This window comes from Lichenostomus cassidix, chromosome 1 (assembly GCF_008360975.1).
Source record: "Lichenostomus cassidix isolate B80296 chromosome 1, HeHo_3.0, whole genome shotgun sequence".
Lineage (NCBI taxonomy): Eukaryota > Metazoa > Chordata > Aves > Passeriformes > Meliphagidae > Lichenostomus > Lichenostomus cassidix.
Window position 1 is genome coordinate 77,770,310 of NC_139479.1, and position 20,622 is coordinate 77,790,931.

General features: G+C 43.7%; 3 protein-coding genes across 4 annotated transcripts; all 3 read right to left on the reverse strand.

Annotated features, from left to right (window-relative positions):
* Positions 1-1,987: 1,987 nt before the first annotated feature.
* On the reverse strand, positions 1,988-6,731 carry FUT4 (fucosyltransferase 4). Its single transcript, XM_085064839.1, has one exon. The coding sequence runs from the start codon at positions 6,714-6,716 to the stop codon at positions 5,490-5,492; it is 1,227 nt and encodes a 408-aa protein (XP_084920965.1). The 5' UTR covers positions 6,717-6,731; the 3' UTR covers positions 1,988-5,489.
* Positions 6,732-12,609: 5,878 nt separating this feature from the next.
* Positions 12,610-16,796, reverse strand: C1H11orf97 (chromosome 1 C11orf97 homolog). 2 transcript variants are annotated; one of them, XM_085064883.1, is made up of 4 exons: positions 16,498-16,776; positions 15,981-16,085; positions 14,176-14,301; positions 12,610-12,738 (listed from the first exon to the last, which is right to left on the reverse strand). In XM_085064883.1, the coding sequence occupies exons 1-4, from the start codon at positions 16,724-16,726 to the stop codon at positions 12,731-12,733; spliced, it is 468 nt and encodes a 155-aa protein (XP_084921009.1). In that variant the 5' UTR covers positions 16,727-16,776; the 3' UTR covers positions 12,610-12,730. The 2 variants fall into 2 exon arrangements, with proteins under 2 accessions (XP_084921009.1, XP_084921015.1); XM_085064889.1 differs by lacking the exon at positions 14,176-14,301 and having other exon boundaries at positions 16,498-16,796.
* Positions 16,797-18,003: 1,207 nt separating this feature from the next.
* On the reverse strand, positions 18,004-20,611 carry ANKRD49 (ankyrin repeat domain 49). The gene is made up of 3 exons (XM_085064872.1): positions 20,518-20,611; positions 19,772-20,042; positions 18,004-18,957 (listed from the first exon to the last, which is right to left on the reverse strand). The coding sequence occupies exons 2-3, from the start codon at positions 20,027-20,029 to the stop codon at positions 18,499-18,501; spliced, it is 717 nt and encodes a 238-aa protein (XP_084920998.1). The 5' UTR covers positions 20,030-20,042; positions 20,518-20,611; the 3' UTR covers positions 18,004-18,498.
* Between the last annotated feature and the right edge of the window lie 11 nt (positions 20,612-20,622).

Here is a 20,622-nt window from a genome sequence, read left to right on the forward strand (position 1 = left end):
TGCTTTCCCACAATTGCATGCCTCTGTCTTTTTTTTTTTAATTTCAGTATCATTTTTCCATTTAAGATCCAACTTTGCCTTTAGGACAATTATTTTGTTGTATTCCATGTAGTCCTGTTGTGCTTGCTTCAGATAAATCAATCATCTTTGATACTACACAGAGTTATTTGGCAACATTACAAATGCACCAAAATATATTCACAATCTGATAATCTATGCCTTCTATTTGCAATCATCTTTCTGCCTTCTGCTCAAAAGCAAGAGGGCCAATTTCCAGTCACAGGCATTCATGTGATCAAGATCTCAGAGCCATGGTAGCCCACAACTTGGGCTTTGCTAGTGCTCTGTGTTCTCCTGGACTGAGCTTCTCATAATCCAAAATACCTACAGCATCTTTTACATCAATAGCAAATTCAAGGATGCAAATGCAGAATTTTCTTCCATAATGCATACAGCCAGCCTGTGGGCTGATTAACTTCAAAAGATGTTTTGATAAATAAATTTGAGATCCAAATTTAGGACCATCTTTTCAGACTTATTAAAAGAATATTATTAAAATATTGAGCATTCCTGAAATAAAGTCCAGTTTTAACTCTGTTGCAAAAATTAAACTCATGCAATCATGAGGACCTAAAATCATTGAAGGAATTCAGAAAAGTATGTACTCCTTTAGAGAGAATTTTTCAGTTAAAAGGGGGTTGTAGATTCTGGATGCTTCCTGAACACACTGAGCATACTATCACTGTCAGTGAGAAATCCCTGCAGCTCTCAAAGCACTCCTGAAAAACAGGCTTCTGCTTATCTCAGATACTCTTTGGGGTGAGACTCTCAGGAACAGCTGCCATTGTGTCAAAATTAAGCTTAAGAATTTACCTCAAGACCGTAAAAAAAGAATCTACAGAATGTAAATTAGACATGGAAATTCTGGCCTCAGGTATTGTTTTTTAAATGACCACGCAGGAGAAAATACAGAATTATGCAAATGTTAAACTGCATTGGTTACATAAACCAAGCTGGTTACAAGCAAGTTATTCAAATAATGATTTTTATTTTTAATGACTAAAAACAGGCTGTTATATTTGGATCCTGATTTATCTTTAGTTAAACACCACTTAAATCCACATTAAGTCACTTGTGTTCTTGTCAACAGATTTTAGATTGAGTCAGCCCTGTGCTCCCTACAAAGGGTTATTTACTCTCTTAAAACAAACACCATTTTATATGACTGTTGGATAGAGAGCTGTGTGAGTTTAATCAGGCATAACTCACTTCAGAGTCACCAAACAAGCTTGAACAAATGGTACCAAATGTTTGTCTGAAAAATATTTATACCAGTTTCCCCAGCCCAGTGTTCAGACCCATCTGGAAAAATGAGCAAAAAAAAAAAAGTTTCCCCCCCAAGCAGGAGTAAGCAAGCAGTCTGTTTAAGCTCTACTTATAAAAGTTAAATGGGATAAGGACATAACATCAGTCACTTTAGGGGGGAAAGCAAGGACTGTATTTCTGACTCCATCCTGGCTGGGCAGGAATTTTCAGAAATACTTTCTCAATCCTGTGCACCAAGCTGTACAGGAGAGGAATAAAGAGAGAGGTAAGCCATCACTTGTGCAGCAATTAGTGCTAACATAAGCTTAGGGAAAAGGGCTTTTGGCCCTTGGTCTTTTGTTGCTCAGTTGGAGACAATTATGAACAACCATGAAAAAAGCTGTAGCTAGAAAGGTAGATGTAGCACTACATGCTGAATACCAAAATAAACATGGTCACATTCTGAGATTTAAGGGGGGTGAAAAGAATCCACCCACATTCAAATTCTCTGTAGGTCAAGTTTGTTTTTTGATTTTTTTTTTTAAATGACATTTTTCCAACAGACACCCAACTTCAATAAATGAACCTTTTCATATAGAAAATAACTCAGCACAGCCTCTCCTGTGAAAATATTTTTCTCCTGGCAGAACCAGGTTTCATGTCTAACCTCAGATGGTCTGACTTCTTCAAGAACAATCAGCCACTTTTATTTATTAAACAAACATGAAAAGACAGTCATTCTTTTTAAAAAGCAGTTTTCTACAGCTTTCATAACACAGACAACAGAATAAAAAATAGGGCCATTTTGCACTACTTCCTTTAATTTTATTGAGTGTCAATCTAATTAATATATAATTAATATAAAGTTATTTCATTTTATGAAGATCAAGACACAGTACATTATAAAATTCCCTGAGATACAATATGCAACTTGATGGATCACATGATTCTCTATTCCATTTACAGCATAATCAAAAAGTAATGGCAATTCTTATAAAACCCAGCAGATAATCATCTTCCTTTCTCTCCCTCCACCCCAATATTTTAAGGCATGGAATAAATTTTTTTTCAACATGTATTCAAGGAAACTTTTCTATTTTAAATAGAATTTAAAATTTTCGCCTAATTGTTACAACTGGCTTGTATAAGTCATCTGCAATGCCTTGTGGAGTCTTGTACCCAATCTACAGACCAATTTGCTCACGCAAACCTTATATTTATCATTGAACTGAAGCTCTACAAAGTGCATTACAAAAGCCATTCCTTTGCCTGTAACAGTACACTGTTAGCTCATGGAGTAGATGAGCCAAAACCCAGAGATTTATGGAGATGCTGTAACATTGACTTCAGCAGCTGTAGGCCTGGGCTGAGTTTCCTCCCAAATGGAAAGCAAAAAGTTTGCAACAACCATGTAAGAATGATGAAACTAGAAAAGGCTTCTCTTCTCCCAGTGCAAGTGCTCTGCAATAATTATTGCAAAACTGCAGTTTTCCCCATACAGTTTTTAAAAATCCTCAATGCACAATTTATAGGTACTGTGCAATTGTGATCACCTTATGAAAATATGATGCTTTAAGTGCTGTGTAGCTCTTTTCTGAATTTTACAAAACTACGTCCTCAAAGATTTCAACTGTTTTTTTTAGAGGCTGAGAAAAAAAATTAACTTTTGGAATCTCTGGAAATTCCCATGCTCCTGTAGCCTGATCTTCTGCCTGTGGCATTATTAATGATTACACAGAAGAACTGTGTGCCTGGAAACGTTCAGAAAATGCTAAAAAAAAATTAGGAGGACTGAAAAAATGCACTAGTTTTCGCAGACTGATAAAAAGTAGTGCAATCTTATATAGTATCGCTTTTAAGATTGGGTTTTGGTACACATTTATATGAACTGTGATAAAAACTGAGCAGAAAAAAATATTATAAATTCAAAGGGAGAGAGAGAACCTATCTTGCTGACACTTAGGTCTTACTGTTAATGCTATACCTAAATTAGATTTTTTTAAACTATCAAATCCAGTGTTGTGGGATTAGCAAACACTGGGAGAAAAAGAGATGGCCATGCCATGCAGAACATGCTTTTTCTTTAAACAATCACTTTATACATCTTGAAATGTAAGTGCAGGATTAGGAACTATCCCAACTACACCCCACATTGCATAGATTGTTTTTGCTCCCTTCCCAATAAATATTCTACAGCAACTCTGGCACTGACAACAGAAAGGTCCATCAAGTACTTTCAGACATCCTTCCTTGCTCAAAAACAGAAGGGAATAAACACTGAAGCCTGCATAATCTAAGATGGTAAAACTGTGCAAATTTTTAATGAACTTCATTATTATTAGGTTTTTTTTTCCAGTAATCCTTGGTCCCATGCTTACCTAGTCATGGGGAACCTCCAGCTAGAAATAAATTAGAGTACCCTGCCAGCTCATACATCTTAAAAGCACTCATCTGACATCCCATACTGCTTAAATCAAATCTAATCCTTTCCTAACCTAAATATGACTCACAAATGCCAGTAAACTCGCCTGTTCTGAAGCCCATCTTTTATTTCCAACTGACTTTCTTCTTTTCCCACCTGTTCTGTGCCCATGATTTTATTCCAAATGAAGTCTCTGAGTAACTCTATGGATTATGCAGCTCCTTAAAAAGGAGTGGAATGAATACCTGAATCACTTGGGCAGCTCTCTTGTGTGTTATCATCTTTTTGCCACCAAACTTCATAGCTGCACAAGACAGGGAGGCTCAACTTGGCAAGGATGCCCAATTGTAACTGAAGTTTCCTTCTGGCTTTCGCTGAGCAAGATTACATGTAACCAAAAAGTAACAAAACGTCAACTATTAGGATGACTCCAGCAAAACGTCGGTGTCTGAAAGGGAATAACTACTGTAAATGTTTCCAACAGGCACTGAGCGAAGGAAGTTCTACCTTAAGAACCTACTTATTGATTGAAAAACTGAGCCAGGAAAAAACCTCAAAACCAAAGGATAAGACAATAGTAAATCCTTCCCTTTTGATATTCTTTCTTCACACCATCTGTATTTTACCAACAGTGTAGATCTTATACTCTAATTTTGTTTTTGAAAGGGAGTGATTTGGGAGTTTTGGGGAGTTTTTTGGTAATTACTATTTTACAAACAGCAAAACAGAATTCTGAGTAGTCTGTCCCCCAGGAGAATTTTTCAAAAGGCATGCCACAAACCAGAGCAGTTGCTACACAAGAGCACTGTCTATTGATACTTGAGAAGTAAGTTAGCGTTTCTGTATATATATTCAATATAGTAATAAAACCCCTGCCATTCTGAGCCTTCCCCTGCATTTTCTTGTATGGCAATGATTTTGCAGAGAAAAAAAATGCAGATACCTGTAAACATTTTCTAATTCCTGAATAAAGGGAGGGTGGAAGCATTCCAACTTTTTTCCCTACAGCCTGTGTTTTCCTGTACTTAAAGTTCTACTCGACTTTCACACAGGATAAAAAACCTGCCTATGGTTTTGGCAGGTAGTAGAAGAAATATTCTACACCATCTGAGCTGTTTGTCCACTCAAATTCCATCCCCTCCATACGCTTTTTCCTAAATGGAACAATTATTTGGTTCAAAGCATTATTAGCGGGCTGCTGCAATTTCAAGCATTGCTAAAAGGTGCTACTGTATCATTACATTCTTACATTCAACACTCGCGGCTCAGAATTTGTCTGTAAATAGCTTTCACAAGCATAAAAATCAGTCCAAAACATTCATTTTTGTCTTAGTATTACAGAAAACCAGCACTGATCATGTATCGTCTGTGAGCAGAGGAGAGTTTCACAGTCCAGGAAGTTGTCATAGCCAAAATTGGTTTCAGCTGTACGGCTGAAGAACTTGGCATCGAATATTTATGTTGAGCCGTGCAGAACTTCAAAAGTTCTGGATCTGTACGATTTTTGGAAATGCAACTTTGCCCTTTAGGAATCCTCTGGCGTGACATCTCTTTGTATTTTCTTAATTTTCCCTCTAATAAAAATCTTCCTTTTGTAGGTTTTTCACAGCTTGTTTTCCTGTACCTGTATGCTTCTCTCACTGCCGCCAGCCTTCTGTGGCTAATGCCAGCTACCTTGGCTAATGACCTCTGTGAGACCCATCCTTCCCCACACACTGATGCTGGCCCAGGCTGTCCAGGCAAGCCTCACCCGCCAGGAACATCAGCTTTCAAACCAGCTGGCCAGATTTCCAACAGTCTTGATTTGATTCCCAGCTGCCCTAACAGCCTCACAGACCTTGCAGAAATGCTCATCCCAGAACGAGGTGACGTGGACTTCGTACTTCTTCCTCCAGGCAAAGTACCGCCTGTAGTTGGGTTTGTTTTTATCGAGGAATTTCAGGTAGGTGGCCAGCAGCCGGGGGCTGGGGAAGTCGTCAACGTGGATGAAGGAGTCGGGGGGGATGAAGCGCTCGTAGTTGGCCCTGCGGGGTCCGAGGACGACGGGCACGGCGCTGGCGGAGAAGGCGTTTCTCCAGAGCTTCTCGGTGATGTAGTCGGTGTGCTGGGAGTTCTCGAAGGCCAGGTAGAACTTGTAGGCTGAGACGGTCTCCACCAGGCCGCCCTCGGCCAGCGCCAGCCCCCGCGCCCCGTACACGTCGATGGGCAGGTGCTCCTTCAGCTGGCGGTAGTAGCGCACCCGGGCGTGCTCCTCGTTCCAGTTGCTGATGACCCAGGCCACCAGCCGCGTCTTGCGGGGCAGCACGAAGGGCCGGGGCGCCGGCGGCACGTAGAGGTAGCCGTAGGGCACGAACACGTCGGAGTCGCGGCGGTAGGACATGGTCCAGTTGAAGAGCCCCGCCAGCCCCCGCAGGCCGGGCGAGTGCGACGGCGACTCGAAGTTCATCCACACCCAGCGCTGCCGCGGGGGCCGCGGCGGAGATCCTCGGGGCAGCCCGCCGGCGCCGTGCCGCGCCAGGTCGCGGTGGTGGAACAGCACCGCCTGCGCCTCGCCGAAGCGGCTGCGGTCTGCGCTGAGGCGGCAGCCGCTGATGTTGTAGCGCCGCCGGCAGTCGGCCAAGCGCCGCGGGCGGCCGAAGGGCTCCCACCACAGCAGCACGGTCACCGCCTCGCCGTCCGCCCGGGCCGGCTCGGGCAGCGCCGAGTACAGGGCGAGCGCGGCGGCGGCGCCCAGCAGCCCGGCCGCCAGCGCCCACCGCCGCCCGCGCAGCCGCCGCCGCCAGCGCCGCCAGCAGCGGCCGGGACAGCGCCGCGGGGCCGCTTCCATCCCCGCCGCCCGCCGCCGCAGCTCTGCCCCTCGCAGGGCACCGGAGGCGCCGTGGCCGGGCAGCGCATCCTGGGGCTGGGGCTGCTGCCGCCGCCGCCGCTCTGCCCCCACCCCCGGCCCCGGCGGCGGGGTGGTGCCGGTGCCGCCGCGCCTCCCGGCCATGCCTGCCCGTCCTCCGCCCGCCGCCTCCCGGCCCGGTGCCGCCCCCCGCCCTGGGTGCCGCCTTGTCCCGCCCGCCGCGGCCGCCGCCGCTCCGCCCGCGGGAAGAGCGCTGCTCGGGCTCCCGGCGGGGTGTCGCGGCCTCGCCGCCTCCCCCGTGCGGCGACACAGCCACGACAGCCGCGGAGCTGCAGGTGACGGCCGCCCGGGGCCGCTCGGGTGCTCACGCCCGACTCGAGGCCGCAGAGAGAATTTGTGTCCCCGCACTCGGGAGGGACCCCCTGTGAGTGCCCGAGCCCCAGCACGGACGGGAAGGGCTGTGGGGACGATCGCAAGGGGTCTCAGGGCACCCTGGTACCTCTGGTGAGGTGACCCTGGCTTGGTGCCGGGTGCTCATCACAGCGCTTTGTCACTGCTTTCAGCAGGACAGGGGATAGAAAATACAGCGAAAGGCTCTCGGATCGACATAAGAACGGGGAGAGATCATTCACCAATTACCGTCACGAGCAAAACAGAACCGATTTGGGGAAACTGACAATGTATTGACAATCAAATCAGAGTAGGGTAATGGAAATTTAAACCAAAACTGAAAAACACATTCTCCCCACCCCTCCCTCCTTCCTGGGCTCAGCTTCACTCATGATTTCTCTGCCTCCTCCTCAACAGCTGCACAGGAGGATGAGGAATGGGTGCTGCGGTTGTTGGAAATGATACAAAATTTAAATTCCTGCAGTTTTGGTGACACGGTCAGTTCATCACACGCTGTCTGTGCAGCTCTTTGCTCCTCAGGGGAAGGACTCCTCACACCATTCCCCTACTCCAGTGTGGGTCCTCTGTGGCTAGCACAGTTTTTCCCATGAGAGGTTTTCTTGTGTTTTGTAAATAAAGATAAAGTTTGGATGTTTTGGAACAGTGTCCCAGAACTTGGGCAGTGCAGGCCTGGCCAATCAGGCCTGGGGGAAGGCTTCTGACTGACCAATCTGGGTGACTTTTGAGAACTCTATAAATGTGATGAAATCAAAACAATAAAGGTCATTCCTTCTTGCCACTGAGAACCGATGCATTCATTACTCTGCTAGCTGCTCAACAGCGACAGGTCCTCCCATGGGACACAGTCCTTTGAACTTCTCCAACGTGAGTCTTTCTCAAAGGCTGCAGTTCTTCACAAACTGCTCCAGTGTGGGTCCCTTCCATGGGGTGCAGGACTTCAGGAGCAGGCTGCTCCAGCAGGAATCCCCAGTGGGGTCACAAGTCCTCCCAGCAAACCTGTCCCAGCGTGGGTTTCCTCTCTCCGTGGGGTCACAAATCCTGCCAGGAGCTTGCTCCAGTGGCAGAGCCTCCTATGGGCATCCACCTGCTCTGGCATGAGGTCATGGGCTCCAGGGGAACATCCTGGTTTACCATGGTCTGCACCATGGCCTGCAGGGGAATCTCTGCTCCAACCCCTGGAGCACCTCCTGCCCTTCCTTCTGCACTGACCTTGGTGTCTGCTCTCATGTATTTTCATTTCTCTCTTCTCTGAATGCTTCTGGATTCTTCTTCTGTGTAATAACTTTTTCCTTCTTACATACATTATCCCAGAGGTACTACTGCCATCACTGATGGGCTCAGCCTTGTACAGCAGTTGGTCCATCTTGGAGCCGGCTGGCTTTGGCTCCATTATACACGGGGGAAGATTCTAGCAGCTTCTCAGAGAAGCCACCCCTGTAGCCCCATCACTACCAGAACCTTGCCACACAAACCTCATCCATGAGCACGTGTAGGAGCATGGGACAGAGGACCACAGGGGGAGGAGAGCCCAGACATGCACATTACAAAGGCTGGCACAGTCTCAGGTCTCCCTGCCCTATTGCCCATGAGAAAGCAGGATTGCTCTGCTGCTTCCCATACACATTCTCATTTATTTCTTTCACTCCACAACTGAAACAGTCAGAGGTTTTAAACTCTGGCAAAAGCTGAGCTATGATTTACACGGTGTATCCTGTGGCCTCACAGGGAAGTACTTTGGAAGATGCAGGGGATTTTCTTTTGAAACAGATGTAATTTAGAGCGTGAGGTTGAGAGCAGTTTTGAAAAAGTCATTTATTTAGGAAAAAAAAGTGACAGCTGCCACAGCATCTTTGAATTCCTGTCAATTTCAATCAGTTTCAAGCACTTCTATGAGGATGAACAATTGGGAAAAGTAAAGGAAATTTAAAAGAGGGTGTTTTTTGTTCCTTTATGGCTTTCTTAGAGTCATGAACATTTACATTAAAACCTCACAGTTATTTAAAAACTACAAAACCTTGTGCTTACCAGAAAATTACTTTTTCCAGCTCTGCTTCACAGAGAAAAAGTATATCTGTGAAAAAGTGTATCACATATGCTCAAAATATTTTTCCTAAGTAATTTGCTTCAGTGAACTGAGAGATTATTGACTCACACAGTTCAAGCAGTGTTTGTACAGAACTGGACGAGTTTCCAGCTCTGACATTGCACATGTTCATATCCAACAGTTACAGATCCTCTCATATATATCTACTGAAGGCAGCAGAGTTACAGCAGGCATAAATTCTCACTGACTATTTGGATTGCAGCACAGATTTTACACACCACATACATCAAGGCCCTATGACTTGACTCTATATTAGTAAAAATGTGATTCAGGCCTGTTCACTCAAAAAAATAAAGCACATTTGTGTGTGAGGGTGATGTTAGGTTAGTAACTACGTCATGTACGTCCATAAACCTGTTACTTGTACACAGCCCAAGCAGTACTTGGACTGTGAACATAGTCCTTCCATACTATGTACATAGTATTTCCATAGGCCATGCTGCAAGCACTCATAAAATATAATAAATGCCACCAGCTGTGGCTAGAGTCGGTATCTGGCTGCCTGTGCTTCAACACAGAGCGTTGGTTGGAAGGGATCTCCAGGGAACACTAGTCCACCCTAGTGGATGAGGTGAATCATTGCCGGCACTAGTACCTGTCTTGACAAATATCGCTGATTTTACTCACAAAATGAGAATATGGGAAAGTTACTTTACTGCAGTAGAGAACTGCAAACAAATACAGAAATACAATGCTAAAGAAGAGTAAAATCCTGAGAAGCCTTGAGCTGTACATAGATTCAATCCAGAGCCCATCCAATGGGCTACCTAACACTACCTAAAATGAACACAATCCCTAGTCTGCTTTAATTAAGGATTCAAAGTGGTCCAAACCCACAACTGTTAGTAGTTTTGTTTATCCAGACATTTTTGCAGGTAATGTGAGAAATCTGGGACTTTTGAGAGTGAGTGGGAGTGCTCAATTGACTTCTGTGGAATTCTGATTCACTCAATAAATTTGATTTGTATCAACTGCAATGACAGTTCTTATTCTCCTGTGGGAGCTTTCAGCATTGACTTTGGAGGAGTCTTTATCTAGTCATGTTTTCATTTCTGTTTCTTGAATATTCACTGCTAAGCATTCCAAAGCCTGACCAGTTACATTGATGATGCAAGGCCTCAGCCTGCCTATGGTACATCAACAAAAATGTTGGCATTAATTCAGCATTTCTGAAATGTTTCAGGACAACTTAACATGGAAATCTTTATAAACCAAATAGTGAAAAATTTGAAAGACAAAAAAAAAAAAGCTTTCCTTGTGAGGATTCATAGCAAGAGTTGATTTTTTGCAGTCTCACAGTAAAACTTCAGTGTGACTTTTATCTGCACTGCAACGACATCCATATTAAGACTATTGTTACACAGAGACAAATCTGTTGAATTATTTAGCATAAAATCAAAACACAGCTTTCTGTATTCCTCAACATCAGCTAATGCTCTACACTGCATCTTGAAAAAAGCTATTACTGAAATCCACAGTAAGTTGTGGTTGTATATACAACATAGATATCCAGAATTATAATAATATTTTGTTTATCATGGCAAATAAAAATTTAATCATTTCAAGGTGTGAGGACAGTAGCCTAAATTCTTTCTATGAGTAATATTGTCACCTTAAATTAATTTTCTTGTTACACCTGCCTCTCTGGAAACTAGACATATGTTTACATTTATGTGTTATATGCAGTCCACTGATTCAAAAATATGTATAGAATTTATATCTAGAGCAAGATTAAATGTATATTTAAGACATATTTTAGAATTTTTACAAATTACAGATCCAACTGTTTTGTTGCTGCAGTCTTCAAACCCCTCACAATATGGGAAATGGCAGAAATACATTTTAATTGGATATTCATCACAGTCACTACTGAAAATAATGATAGATGGGCCTTCGTCTGCAAGTCTAGCAGCTTCCTAGAAATCTTATATAGTAAATTTAAAAGCCAGATGTGATGTGTTGCTATAGAGTGAGTGATACAGGGAAGGACCTCACTGTCAGGACCAAGGTTAGAAGTCAGGTGTCCTCAGACCTGTGTGTAGGTGAGATGGTTCTCTCCCCTTTTTAATGTCTCATTTCTTGTCTGGAAAACAAATACCAGCCTGGCAGTAACCTATATCAGCTTCAGTTTGCCTCATTTCTGCCATAATACACAGCATGTCCATGGCATGATCTCATCAGCTGTGCTGGCAGGGTATTGTCAAGCAGTTTTGCTCACTCTGACTTGGGAAAAGCTCCATCTCTGAGAAGTACAACGTGGTGAAGGCTGAGTAGCGTTGCCAACTGCCTGAAGACCTCCCACAGGGAACACATCTGGTTTTGTCTGTTTTGGAGATAAACCAGCCCAGGAGATAGCCCCATGGACTGAAGACCACACAGACTTCTTGGCACTATATATGCAACTTGGGGAACTGTGTCTTAACTGCTCTGTGGAAACCACAGCAAGTTCTCATGTTTCTGATAGTCAGGAATTTAAAATAAAATGCAATGTGTTAGTAATGAAGCTGTTGCAAAATAAAAAATATTTTCCTTATTTGAAAGTTGAATATTTGCCATCTCTAACAGCAGTAAATACTTTTGCCTGGAACTTCCCAGCTGGCTTCCTCCTCTACTCTGACTCATTGTGTTTTGTCATATTTCAGAAATATTTAAGCCTAGACAAGTCTTTGAAGCTATTTGTCAACTGTTTTACAAATGCAGTTTAAAAGGCACGGCAGAACATGGTTGTGTTTTCAGCCACAGCTATCAACCTAGACATTCTGTCAACCAGGAAAATCTTGTGAAGTTTTTCATCCTAAAAAAATATGATCAGCTTCAAAGTGTAGCAGGATGCTATCTGGTACCAAAATGACACTAAGAATAATGTTGAAGTCTTTTCTTCATAAATAGTCCCCATGGGTTCAATGCAAGTTGCCAAGTAAGAACCTAAATTCTCTATGAAAAGGAGTGATGCAAGTTTTGCTCTGTATAAACTGCACACTTTGTATTTCAGCATGAAGTTTAAATGCCTGTCATTTGATTACCTAGTGTTTCATATTCAGGATTATGATCTTTCTGCTTGGAAGTTTAAAACTTGGAAATACGACCAGAGATAAAAGATTCAGTTGAAAATTGATGCCTGAACAGTTTCTGGACAGAAAAACTCATGTTTCTGCATATGCAGCAAAGGCAATATTAAAATATTCTGTCTGGCTACAGTTCCACTTGTGACTGTGAGCAGTGTTGGATTAAAACCATGTGAAGCTGATATTTCCAGGTCAAGGCACAGGCACGAAAAAGTGTGCTGTGCACACTGTGAATGAAGGATCCTGTCCAGGACACTCTTCAATCTTCCACTGAAGCACACAGTTTTGTTGTTCACTACTATAGGCCAGAGCCAAAATCAAAGCAGAACATCTTGTAATGTTTCAATTATGACGTCTTCATCACTGGCTGAAACATGGATCAGATTTGGATACTTACAACATCAGGTTAAAAAGTACCTGACATGAGGATATGAATAAAAAACAAAGGCGAAATAGCTCCATATTCAAACAGAACTTTATTCAAATCCTACACAGACCTACATTTTCAAAGGTAGCTAGTTATGCTGATGTTCGATTTCACACATCAAAATAGGTTCATGTCTTCACAGCACTGATATTCAGCGATCTGTAAAAAAGACAACATCTGCTCTAAGGATGGATAAGACACCACATAGTGAGCCATCCAAACTACTGGTCACTTTTAGGGAAAGGCAGTAAAAGGAAGAAGCAAAAATGCATTAAATTCAGCAAATTCAGTAAATTCAGTAATATTAATACATATTTTTCTTTTTCTCTCTTCTATTTATATCTCCTGCATATTTTCCCCTCAATGTTTACAGTTTTTACAGTAACAACACAGTCATCTCTGTGTTGATGAACTTTATTCCCCTCTTTTTTGTCTCTTGCAGGAATTTCTGATCTGTATGTCTTCTCTTTCATTTCCCTTATCAATGCTTCTTCCTTTTCCTTTTGCTTGTTCCTCTTCTTCTGGCACTAAACACAGTGGGCTCATCTTCTCTCTATAAATGTCTCTTCCCTTTTGCCCATTTCTATAGCCTGTACCTACTCCATCTCCCTACTGGTCACTCCTTTCTTACCCAGATCCTTACCCAGAAAAGAGTGCATGAATGGAGATGTTTGGTGAATATAGGAGCTGAAGCCAGATTGCTACCAGGTTTTCTCCTATTATATATCTACAAGCAGTAATTCTAAAGTAAAGGCAGCTTGGAAGAAGGCTGTATTGGTTAAACACTTCTTATACAGTAATAACTCAATCCATGCTGCTCTTGTAACTAAGATGCCACTATCTCCAGATCTCGTAAGATCAAGACAGTTAGAAAGAGGTGCTAGTCATGAAAGTTCCTGTATTTTTAAACCACTATCCCCTGAGAACATGGGAAGGAACTTCATTTAATGGCAAAATATGCTGAGTTCATATATTCTGCAAGGTCATGACACTAAAAATATTCCTCTTATAAAGCTAACAAACTCTGTTTTCTTAGGGTTGGAAACCACTTTGTAGGTTCCACTACTAAGCTAATACATTTCACTGAAGGAGAGGATGTGGGCACATTTAGAAGACTATGCTAAAATCTACCAGTGTATTAAGAACAGATCTGCTCCACAAACACCACATTCCAGAGACTGTAAAGAGAGAAACACATTTCCCTGAGCACCAGTTGACTATTGCAGACAAATACTAAAATGCCTGAAAGAATACCTAGATCAAGCTCTTTTCAGGAGGTGTGTTGGAGAAGGGCTTTTCTAAACCATTGAATTTCTTACGGTTGGATGTTAAGAACAGTGAGGTTCATAATGAACATGAAACCAACGCTCACCACCTATCAGCAGGAAACAAGTGATTATTCCACACTTTTACAAAAAGTCTCAGAATATGAAATAAGGTGACTCAACACAGCAGTCATGAACAGATTTCTTATGCAAAGATTTCAAAGTCTGTTGCCTACTTACTAAAGGAAGAAATGGATTAGCTCTGCACAAAGATGCCCTGCAACTTAAAAATTAGGTGTTACAGTGAAAGTTTCTTATTATTGGCTCTTACTTTTCATTCTTGCATGTCTTGAGTAGAATTGAGGCTGTAAAAGTAAATCACTTCTGTTCCGTGACACTGGTTTCAGGCTTCTAATGGAGAAATTCTTTTTCAAATTCCAAATTTTTTCCAAAGCCACTGTAAGTAATTTGGCAAAACAATAGCTTTATAACTGATTATTTCAACTTCTTATAGAATTAATATACTACACCATAATATTCTTCTATAGTTAATGAAAAGAGATTGACATCTTCAGAGAGCAATTCAGATTTCTAAATGTATATAACACTCTGTACTGTTTGTAGAGCAACTTAGGACTACTCAGGCTCCTAACTGAAGGGTATAGCTTGTCTATAACATATGCAGTAATACTATTGATGCATCCAGCATCCTTCTTGGGTCACATTGGAATACCAAATACCAAAATATAGAAAACAACAGCACCCACTCCCAAAAAAACCTAAGCCAAACCAAAAACTAACAAAACAAACAAAAAAAACCAAAGCCATCACCACCGGAACTTTTTTTTTTTCTTTTTTTTTTGTGAAAAGGTTCCAATTTACTAGCCATCTAATTTATTTTAAACAATACACTTTAGTAGTCTAAATTCTCTAAATCAGTGACCATCCAAGCTGACAACTGTTGTCTATCAGAGCCTGGGCCACTTAGTAAGCATCATAATTCTCCAAGGAGATGAAAAAGGAATTCAGTACCTACTGAATAATCTGTACACCAGCTAGAGAGGAGGTGGCAGAAAAGATATATAATGGGAGAAAAACTGGGAGCAGTCTGGCTTCAGCTCCTATATTCACTATCTGACTGTATATATTATTCATAGCATTGTTATGCTACACATACCATTTCTGTACTGAGCTTGCTTTGGATCTTTATTACACAGCCCTGTAATAAATATTTGTGTAGTGTTTCTATATTATCTTTAGTACTTTAAACTTTTGTAACACACATTTATTTGGGAGACTCCTCAAAAGTCATGAGAACATATAAGGTAGCATTCCTTTTTTCAACTAGACTGAAATTTTCGTCAATTTTGATCCATTGGCAGATGGATACAGCAAAATAGTTGTGTTCAGCTCTTAGTAACATTAGGCACACGAGCAGATTGAGCAGACCAGTATTAATACCTGCAATTCAGCTCTGTGTTCAGGACCTCTTTTCAGTCAACAGGACAGCAACAGGCACTTTTAGAGCATGACACACGCAATGACAGGTATCTAGGACAAGTCAAAAGACTGTCCAAAGTGCCTTTTTTCCTCTGCTTACTACAAACAGAGCCTGCCTTAGTCAATCATTTGCAGGTGTGTGCCGTAATTCCTAAGGAGCCTAATCACAGTAATGAGAGTTGCAGGCTCAGAGGGTCTTTGCATCTGCCAGGTATTGATTACATCACCTTGTTTATGTACATTTTTGTCTGTGAATCGAACTGTTTTAAAATCATTTTAAGTGAGTTTAGAACTGGGTCTCATTCCTACACAAGAGAAACGGTATTCTAGTAACTAAAGCACTTCTTTCAAAGAAAAAGGTAACAAAACCTCCCTACTGCTTGGCAATTGTTTCTGCTCTATTAAACTGATAGATCACATGGAATTATCTGTGTTCTCGCTGGTCTCATAATTTCTGACCAAAAAAAATGAAAAAAGTGATAAAGACTATATGCAATTCTGCTGTTTCTAAATGTTCTGCATGCTATTACATTAATGTTCTGGGTTGTTTTTTCGAAAATACTAATTTTGCCACAGTTCCTCAAAACAATCACTTGCCCTGACAAACACTTGCCATTTGCTGATCAAGAGAATTACCTGCAGCAGGATGTTTAACATTGCATTCCTCTTTCTGAAAATGAAGGTGCTCTGCAAGTATTTCTTTAACTCTCCTACTTGGCTCAACATATACAAATTTCTGCCCTGTTAGTAAAACATATCACAAAACAACCAGTTATTATAAATCCCCTGTGTGCCGACATACTTTGCTGAATGCAATGTCAAGTCACGCCACTCTGCATCTGTCTCCCACACACTGTGAACCAAATCATTTACAAATACATGATAGTGTTCAGCCAGGCCCTACTCCCCAATGTAGGAGTAGGATAGGAGCAATTCCAAGGATTGGAGGATGGTACAGGACAGGACCATGGTGGCTACAGCCGGATGGGGCCACCCCAGGGCACTCGGGGAGATGGCCACTGTGCCTGCCCACGGACAGGCATCCCAAGGCGGGGACGTCCATGGAGAGGCATCCGAGATGTCCTCGCTGCAGGAAGTCTCCAAGGAGCTGAGGAGGGATGCGGACTACCCACGGCACCAGGGGAGTCTCTACCTGACAGGGCGCTACCCGCAGCCCTGCCGCGGTGCTGGGGGACATCAGCCAGGAGTCTCAGGGAACGGCTCGGCTCCCGAGGGGACACCGCGGGGCGCGCCCGGGCTGGGGCATGGGCAGGGTCGGCCGGGGACCGGGGACCGCCGTGCTCACGGGGCTGCTCGCCGCGGCCATCGCTGCCCCGTTCCCCGCTCGCCTCCGCCGGCAGCTCCCGGCCCGCCGCCCTCATGGCCGCCGCCGCGCCCGACGGTTGGGCCGCGCTGGGGCCGCGGCGTTGCCAGGGTGCCCGGGCAGGCGGGGCCGCCACGTCGGGGCTGAGCATCGGCGGCTGCCGCTTCCCCAGAGACCGAGGTGACCCCCGAGACAGGGTGCGGCCACCCACCTGCCAGCCCCGGGGGACAGCCCGCCCTGGTTGCCCCTCGGGGCACGGGACAGCTCTGCGTGTCATGAACAGCTACTGCTGTGTGTCACTCGGCACGGCCACGGGAGCGCAATCTCTGTGCCCTGTGGGCTGTCGCCATGGGCCTGCCCACGGAAGGATCCATGTCATCCTCGCCCGAGGCAATGGCAGAGTGATGGGAAAAACGACAGAGTCCAGTTAACTCATGTAGATCTACTGATACTTAAAAATACTGGCTTGGTGATACAACGAGGCACATTCAGACACTGTTTATGGGATTGAAGAGGCCTTGTAAATCCACGTCTGTATTATTCCTTGATGCATTGCAAGGCGCATCACCTTCCAGATATCCTGAAACCAAACTTTCAAAAATAATAAGCATTAAAATCATGTTATCTCATTCATAGTTCAGAGGCTATGCTTCCATAGTCTAACAGAAGTGCTGAACATCACACATTGCTTCTAAAAGGGGGCAACTGAGACACCTTCCACAGTAGCTTGATCAGATCACAAATGGGCCAACATACCCCAACCCTGCTGCTGCTGCTGCTACTGCTGCAATTGTGCTTCTTATGTGTTAGTGGATGGAGCTTGGGATCTCTCCGTAAGGCATCTGCATGGGACAATGAAGTCTTTATTACAGCTCTCATTATGCAGTACTTCAGCTCTTACATGCAATTTTCAGTTCAATTTGTTTGACAGAGAAGCAACCTTCTCTGCTTCTAAACTACAGATGGTAAAGTTGAAGCTGGAAATCATACAGCATGCCCTTACCATGAGGGAATTTTAATGTACTAACTCAGAAGTGCAAGAGAAGTACTAAATTACCTGTAACTAAATCAGGCACAACAGTATGCTCGCTGTTTATCCTCACACTGTTGTGGCTCATTTTTTCCAACTAATGCCACATTCTTGACATTAAATCTTTATGCAACTTAATTGCAAGGGAAAGGTAAACAGGATCTTGACGGAAAGTCACTTCTCTGAAAAGCACCAGGAAAAAAATAAACCAAAACTACTTTTTTATCCTATGAATAATGCTTTTGATTTATGAACAGGTGATTGCATTGATAAATGGGCTTTCAGTTAAAAAATATGACAAAATATTTTGGCTTAAATATTTTATTTTATAAGCCTTACATCAGGTTCATAAAACATTTTGTGTATCACCCAAATAAGTTACATTCATTCTGAGCTTTCATGCAGTTTTAAAAAAGTTAAATTTTCTCAAAAAATAGTTTTCAAGTGAGCTGCAATAAACTCTGCATAACCAAGCCAGAATTTTTTCACATCAAGTAAATATTCCAGTTTTCCCTCCTGCTTTGAAACTACAGACAACTTACAAAGGCCTCTCCAAATCTGCACTAATTAAATGGAAACTCACAGAAATTATTGAGACTTTCTGACTACCTTGACTAACAGCAGTAACTCTTCAAAGTATGAGCGTGACCACTGAGCTGCGTTGCAGGAAGCAGCATTTTGCCTGAGGAGAATACTGAAATATCTTACATTAAAACCTCGTTGCAAAGAGACAGACCACCACCAATGGGCATGCAGAACACTAACAAGAAAGAGGCAGAAAACCTCACATTCACAAGCTTTTAAGGGGACACAGCATTTATGCAGTCTTCTACTATTTCAAAAAGGTAGTGATATATGTCAGTCCTCCTTGCAATATCAAGGGCAGTTTCATCCAAGTTGTTTTTCAAGTCTGGCTTCACATAGCGATTCATCAGCAGGAGTTCAAGGGTTTCCCTGCTGTTCTTGTTTCCCGCAGCAATGTGCAGCGGTGTCAGCAGACCGTTTGTCTGCGCGTTGATGTCTGCGCCCTGCTGCAGCAGGAATGCAGCCACTCTGGTGTTGTTCCACTTGCAGGCGCTGTGCAGGGGCGTCCAGCCATCCACGGTCTGCGCGTGAACATCGGCCCCCTGGGCCACCAACTCGTGTGCCACATCCAAGTGCCCGCTGTAGGCAGCTCGGTGGAGAGGAGTGTATTGATCTTCATCACGAGCGTTCACGGGAGCCAGCTTCTCCGTCAGGAGCCTCTTCACAGTGCTCAGCTGTTTAAAGAAAACAGGTAACATCATGTGGTTCTGTGAAACAGGATGTATGGCTTTGGTGGTCCTGAAGTTTTATGGGAAGGCAATTTCTGTCAGTGTTAAAAGCACTTAAGGGATTTTAAAATGAAACTAGCTATTGTTACCAGAATGGGGGATTTATGGTTTTTTTGTTTGTTTTGCATGGGTTCTTTTATTTTTAAAGAGCTATAACATGAATATCAGTTGTAATGCTTTTACCTTACACCTCCTCACCTTCCCTCTTCACTGTGTAGATATATGCACCTCCACAAACTGTACATGGACCGTTTGTGTGTAAGAAAGGCAACTGATGAAAACAAGTGTACACAAGGCTGTAGTAATCCACAAAAAAGGAATCTTGGTCATCTCTCCCTCACTTTCAAGAATAAAGTTGTGGGTTTTTTTCCCATAACAGTATATAGACACCTGTTATCTGCATATGGAGCTTCTGAAACAATAAAATTTCAGCTACATCCTCTCCACCCCAGTTAAAAGGCTTATTTGCCATGAAGAGCCTAGCATGCTTTTAGTTTATGGAAGTTAAAGCAAAGTGCTGTTACTTTAGTTTTGAACTGAAATCAAAGCTTTTGTTCTTGAAGCTAATGGGTCCAGAGATGTTTTAGTGTGTGTGGGCTACAAAGGGGGATGTTTTATGTACAGTGGCTTGCAAAACCAAATCAAAATGGCTCAGAAGAAAGAAAGGGAATGCATGGGTAAATTTGTATTTGTGGATGAGACTATAGATGTGTGCTCAAAATAAAATTCTCGTAAACGATACATATGAACAGAGCCTTACCCGATTGTTTTCAGCTGCCCAGAGTAGCAATTTCTCTGGATTTTTTTCCATTTTCTTTTCTTGCATTTCGTACCACTCCTCACTTCTTTCTTGCTCATCGTCATCATCATCAGACTGTCCTGACCAACAGCTCTGAGTTCCCACCGGAATCAGATGCCTGTGCGTCTCCAGCAATTCAAGTTGGTTAAAATGCTCCGTGAAGTCTTCGAACAGCTCACTGTCATCATCATCTTCATCAGCTTGCTTGTCTTTATTCATTTTCAGTCAGCATCTGTGAGTAGATGAGCAACAGTATTGCAGTATTTACAGTAACTGCAAGTGTTATCGGTGCACTAACTGTCAGTAAAACCATCTCACAGATGATGCGGACGACAACAAACAGCAAAACTCAAGAGCAATCTCAGCGTTCCTCCGCTAACCCGAGCTTTGCCAGCTCTGCCAGAACTCGCAGGTAACATCCACGCTAGAAAAGCACCGTGTTACCCCGATCCCCGACCGGCACCGCCTTGGCACTGGCAGCGCATCGCTGCGCGGGGGTTCGCTGAGCGCACTCGAAACGCTGCTCGCTGTACCGACAAAGGCTCTGCAGAGCAGCCCGGCTTCGGGACAGTCTCTGCTCCGCCCCAATGGCCCGGTCCGGCCCGCGGGGCCCACATCACCTCGGGAGAGCCCCACCGCCCCGCAAGAGACCGCCCGGCCCTCTCCCGCCCGGCCCCGCTCAGCCCCGCTCAGCCCCGCTCCGCTACCTGCAGCCCCAGCGCGCCGGGGGCTCCGGCCGGGGCGGGGCCCGTGAGAGCTTCCGGGCCGCGCGCCGCCGGACGTGACGTGCCTCGCCGGGCCGGGGGCGGCGC

Coding starts and splice junctions, on each gene's coding strand:
- FUT4 (XM_085064839.1), bottom strand. CDS start 6,716: ATGGCCGGGAGGCGCGGCGGCACCGGCACCACCCCGCCGCCGGGGCCG.
- C1H11orf97 (XM_085064883.1), bottom strand. CDS start 16,726: ATGAGGGCGGCGGGCCGGGAGCTGCCGGCGGAGGCGAGCGGGGAACGG. Junction 16,086..16,497: donor TGCGGGTAGCGCCCTGTCAG/GTAGAGACTCCC, acceptor TTTTACTAACAG/GGCAGAAATTTGTATATGTT. Junction 14,302..15,980: donor TGTTAAACATCCTGCTGCAG/GTAATTCTCTTG, acceptor AATTACTTACAG/TGGCTTTGGAAAAAATTTGG.
- ANKRD49 (XM_085064872.1), bottom strand. CDS start 20,029: ATGAATAAAGACAAGCAAGCTGATGAAGATGATGATGACAGTGAGCTG. Junction 18,958..19,771: donor GGGCAGCTGAAAACAATCGG/GTAAGGCTCTGT, acceptor TTCTTTAAACAG/CTGAGCACTGTGAAGAGGCT.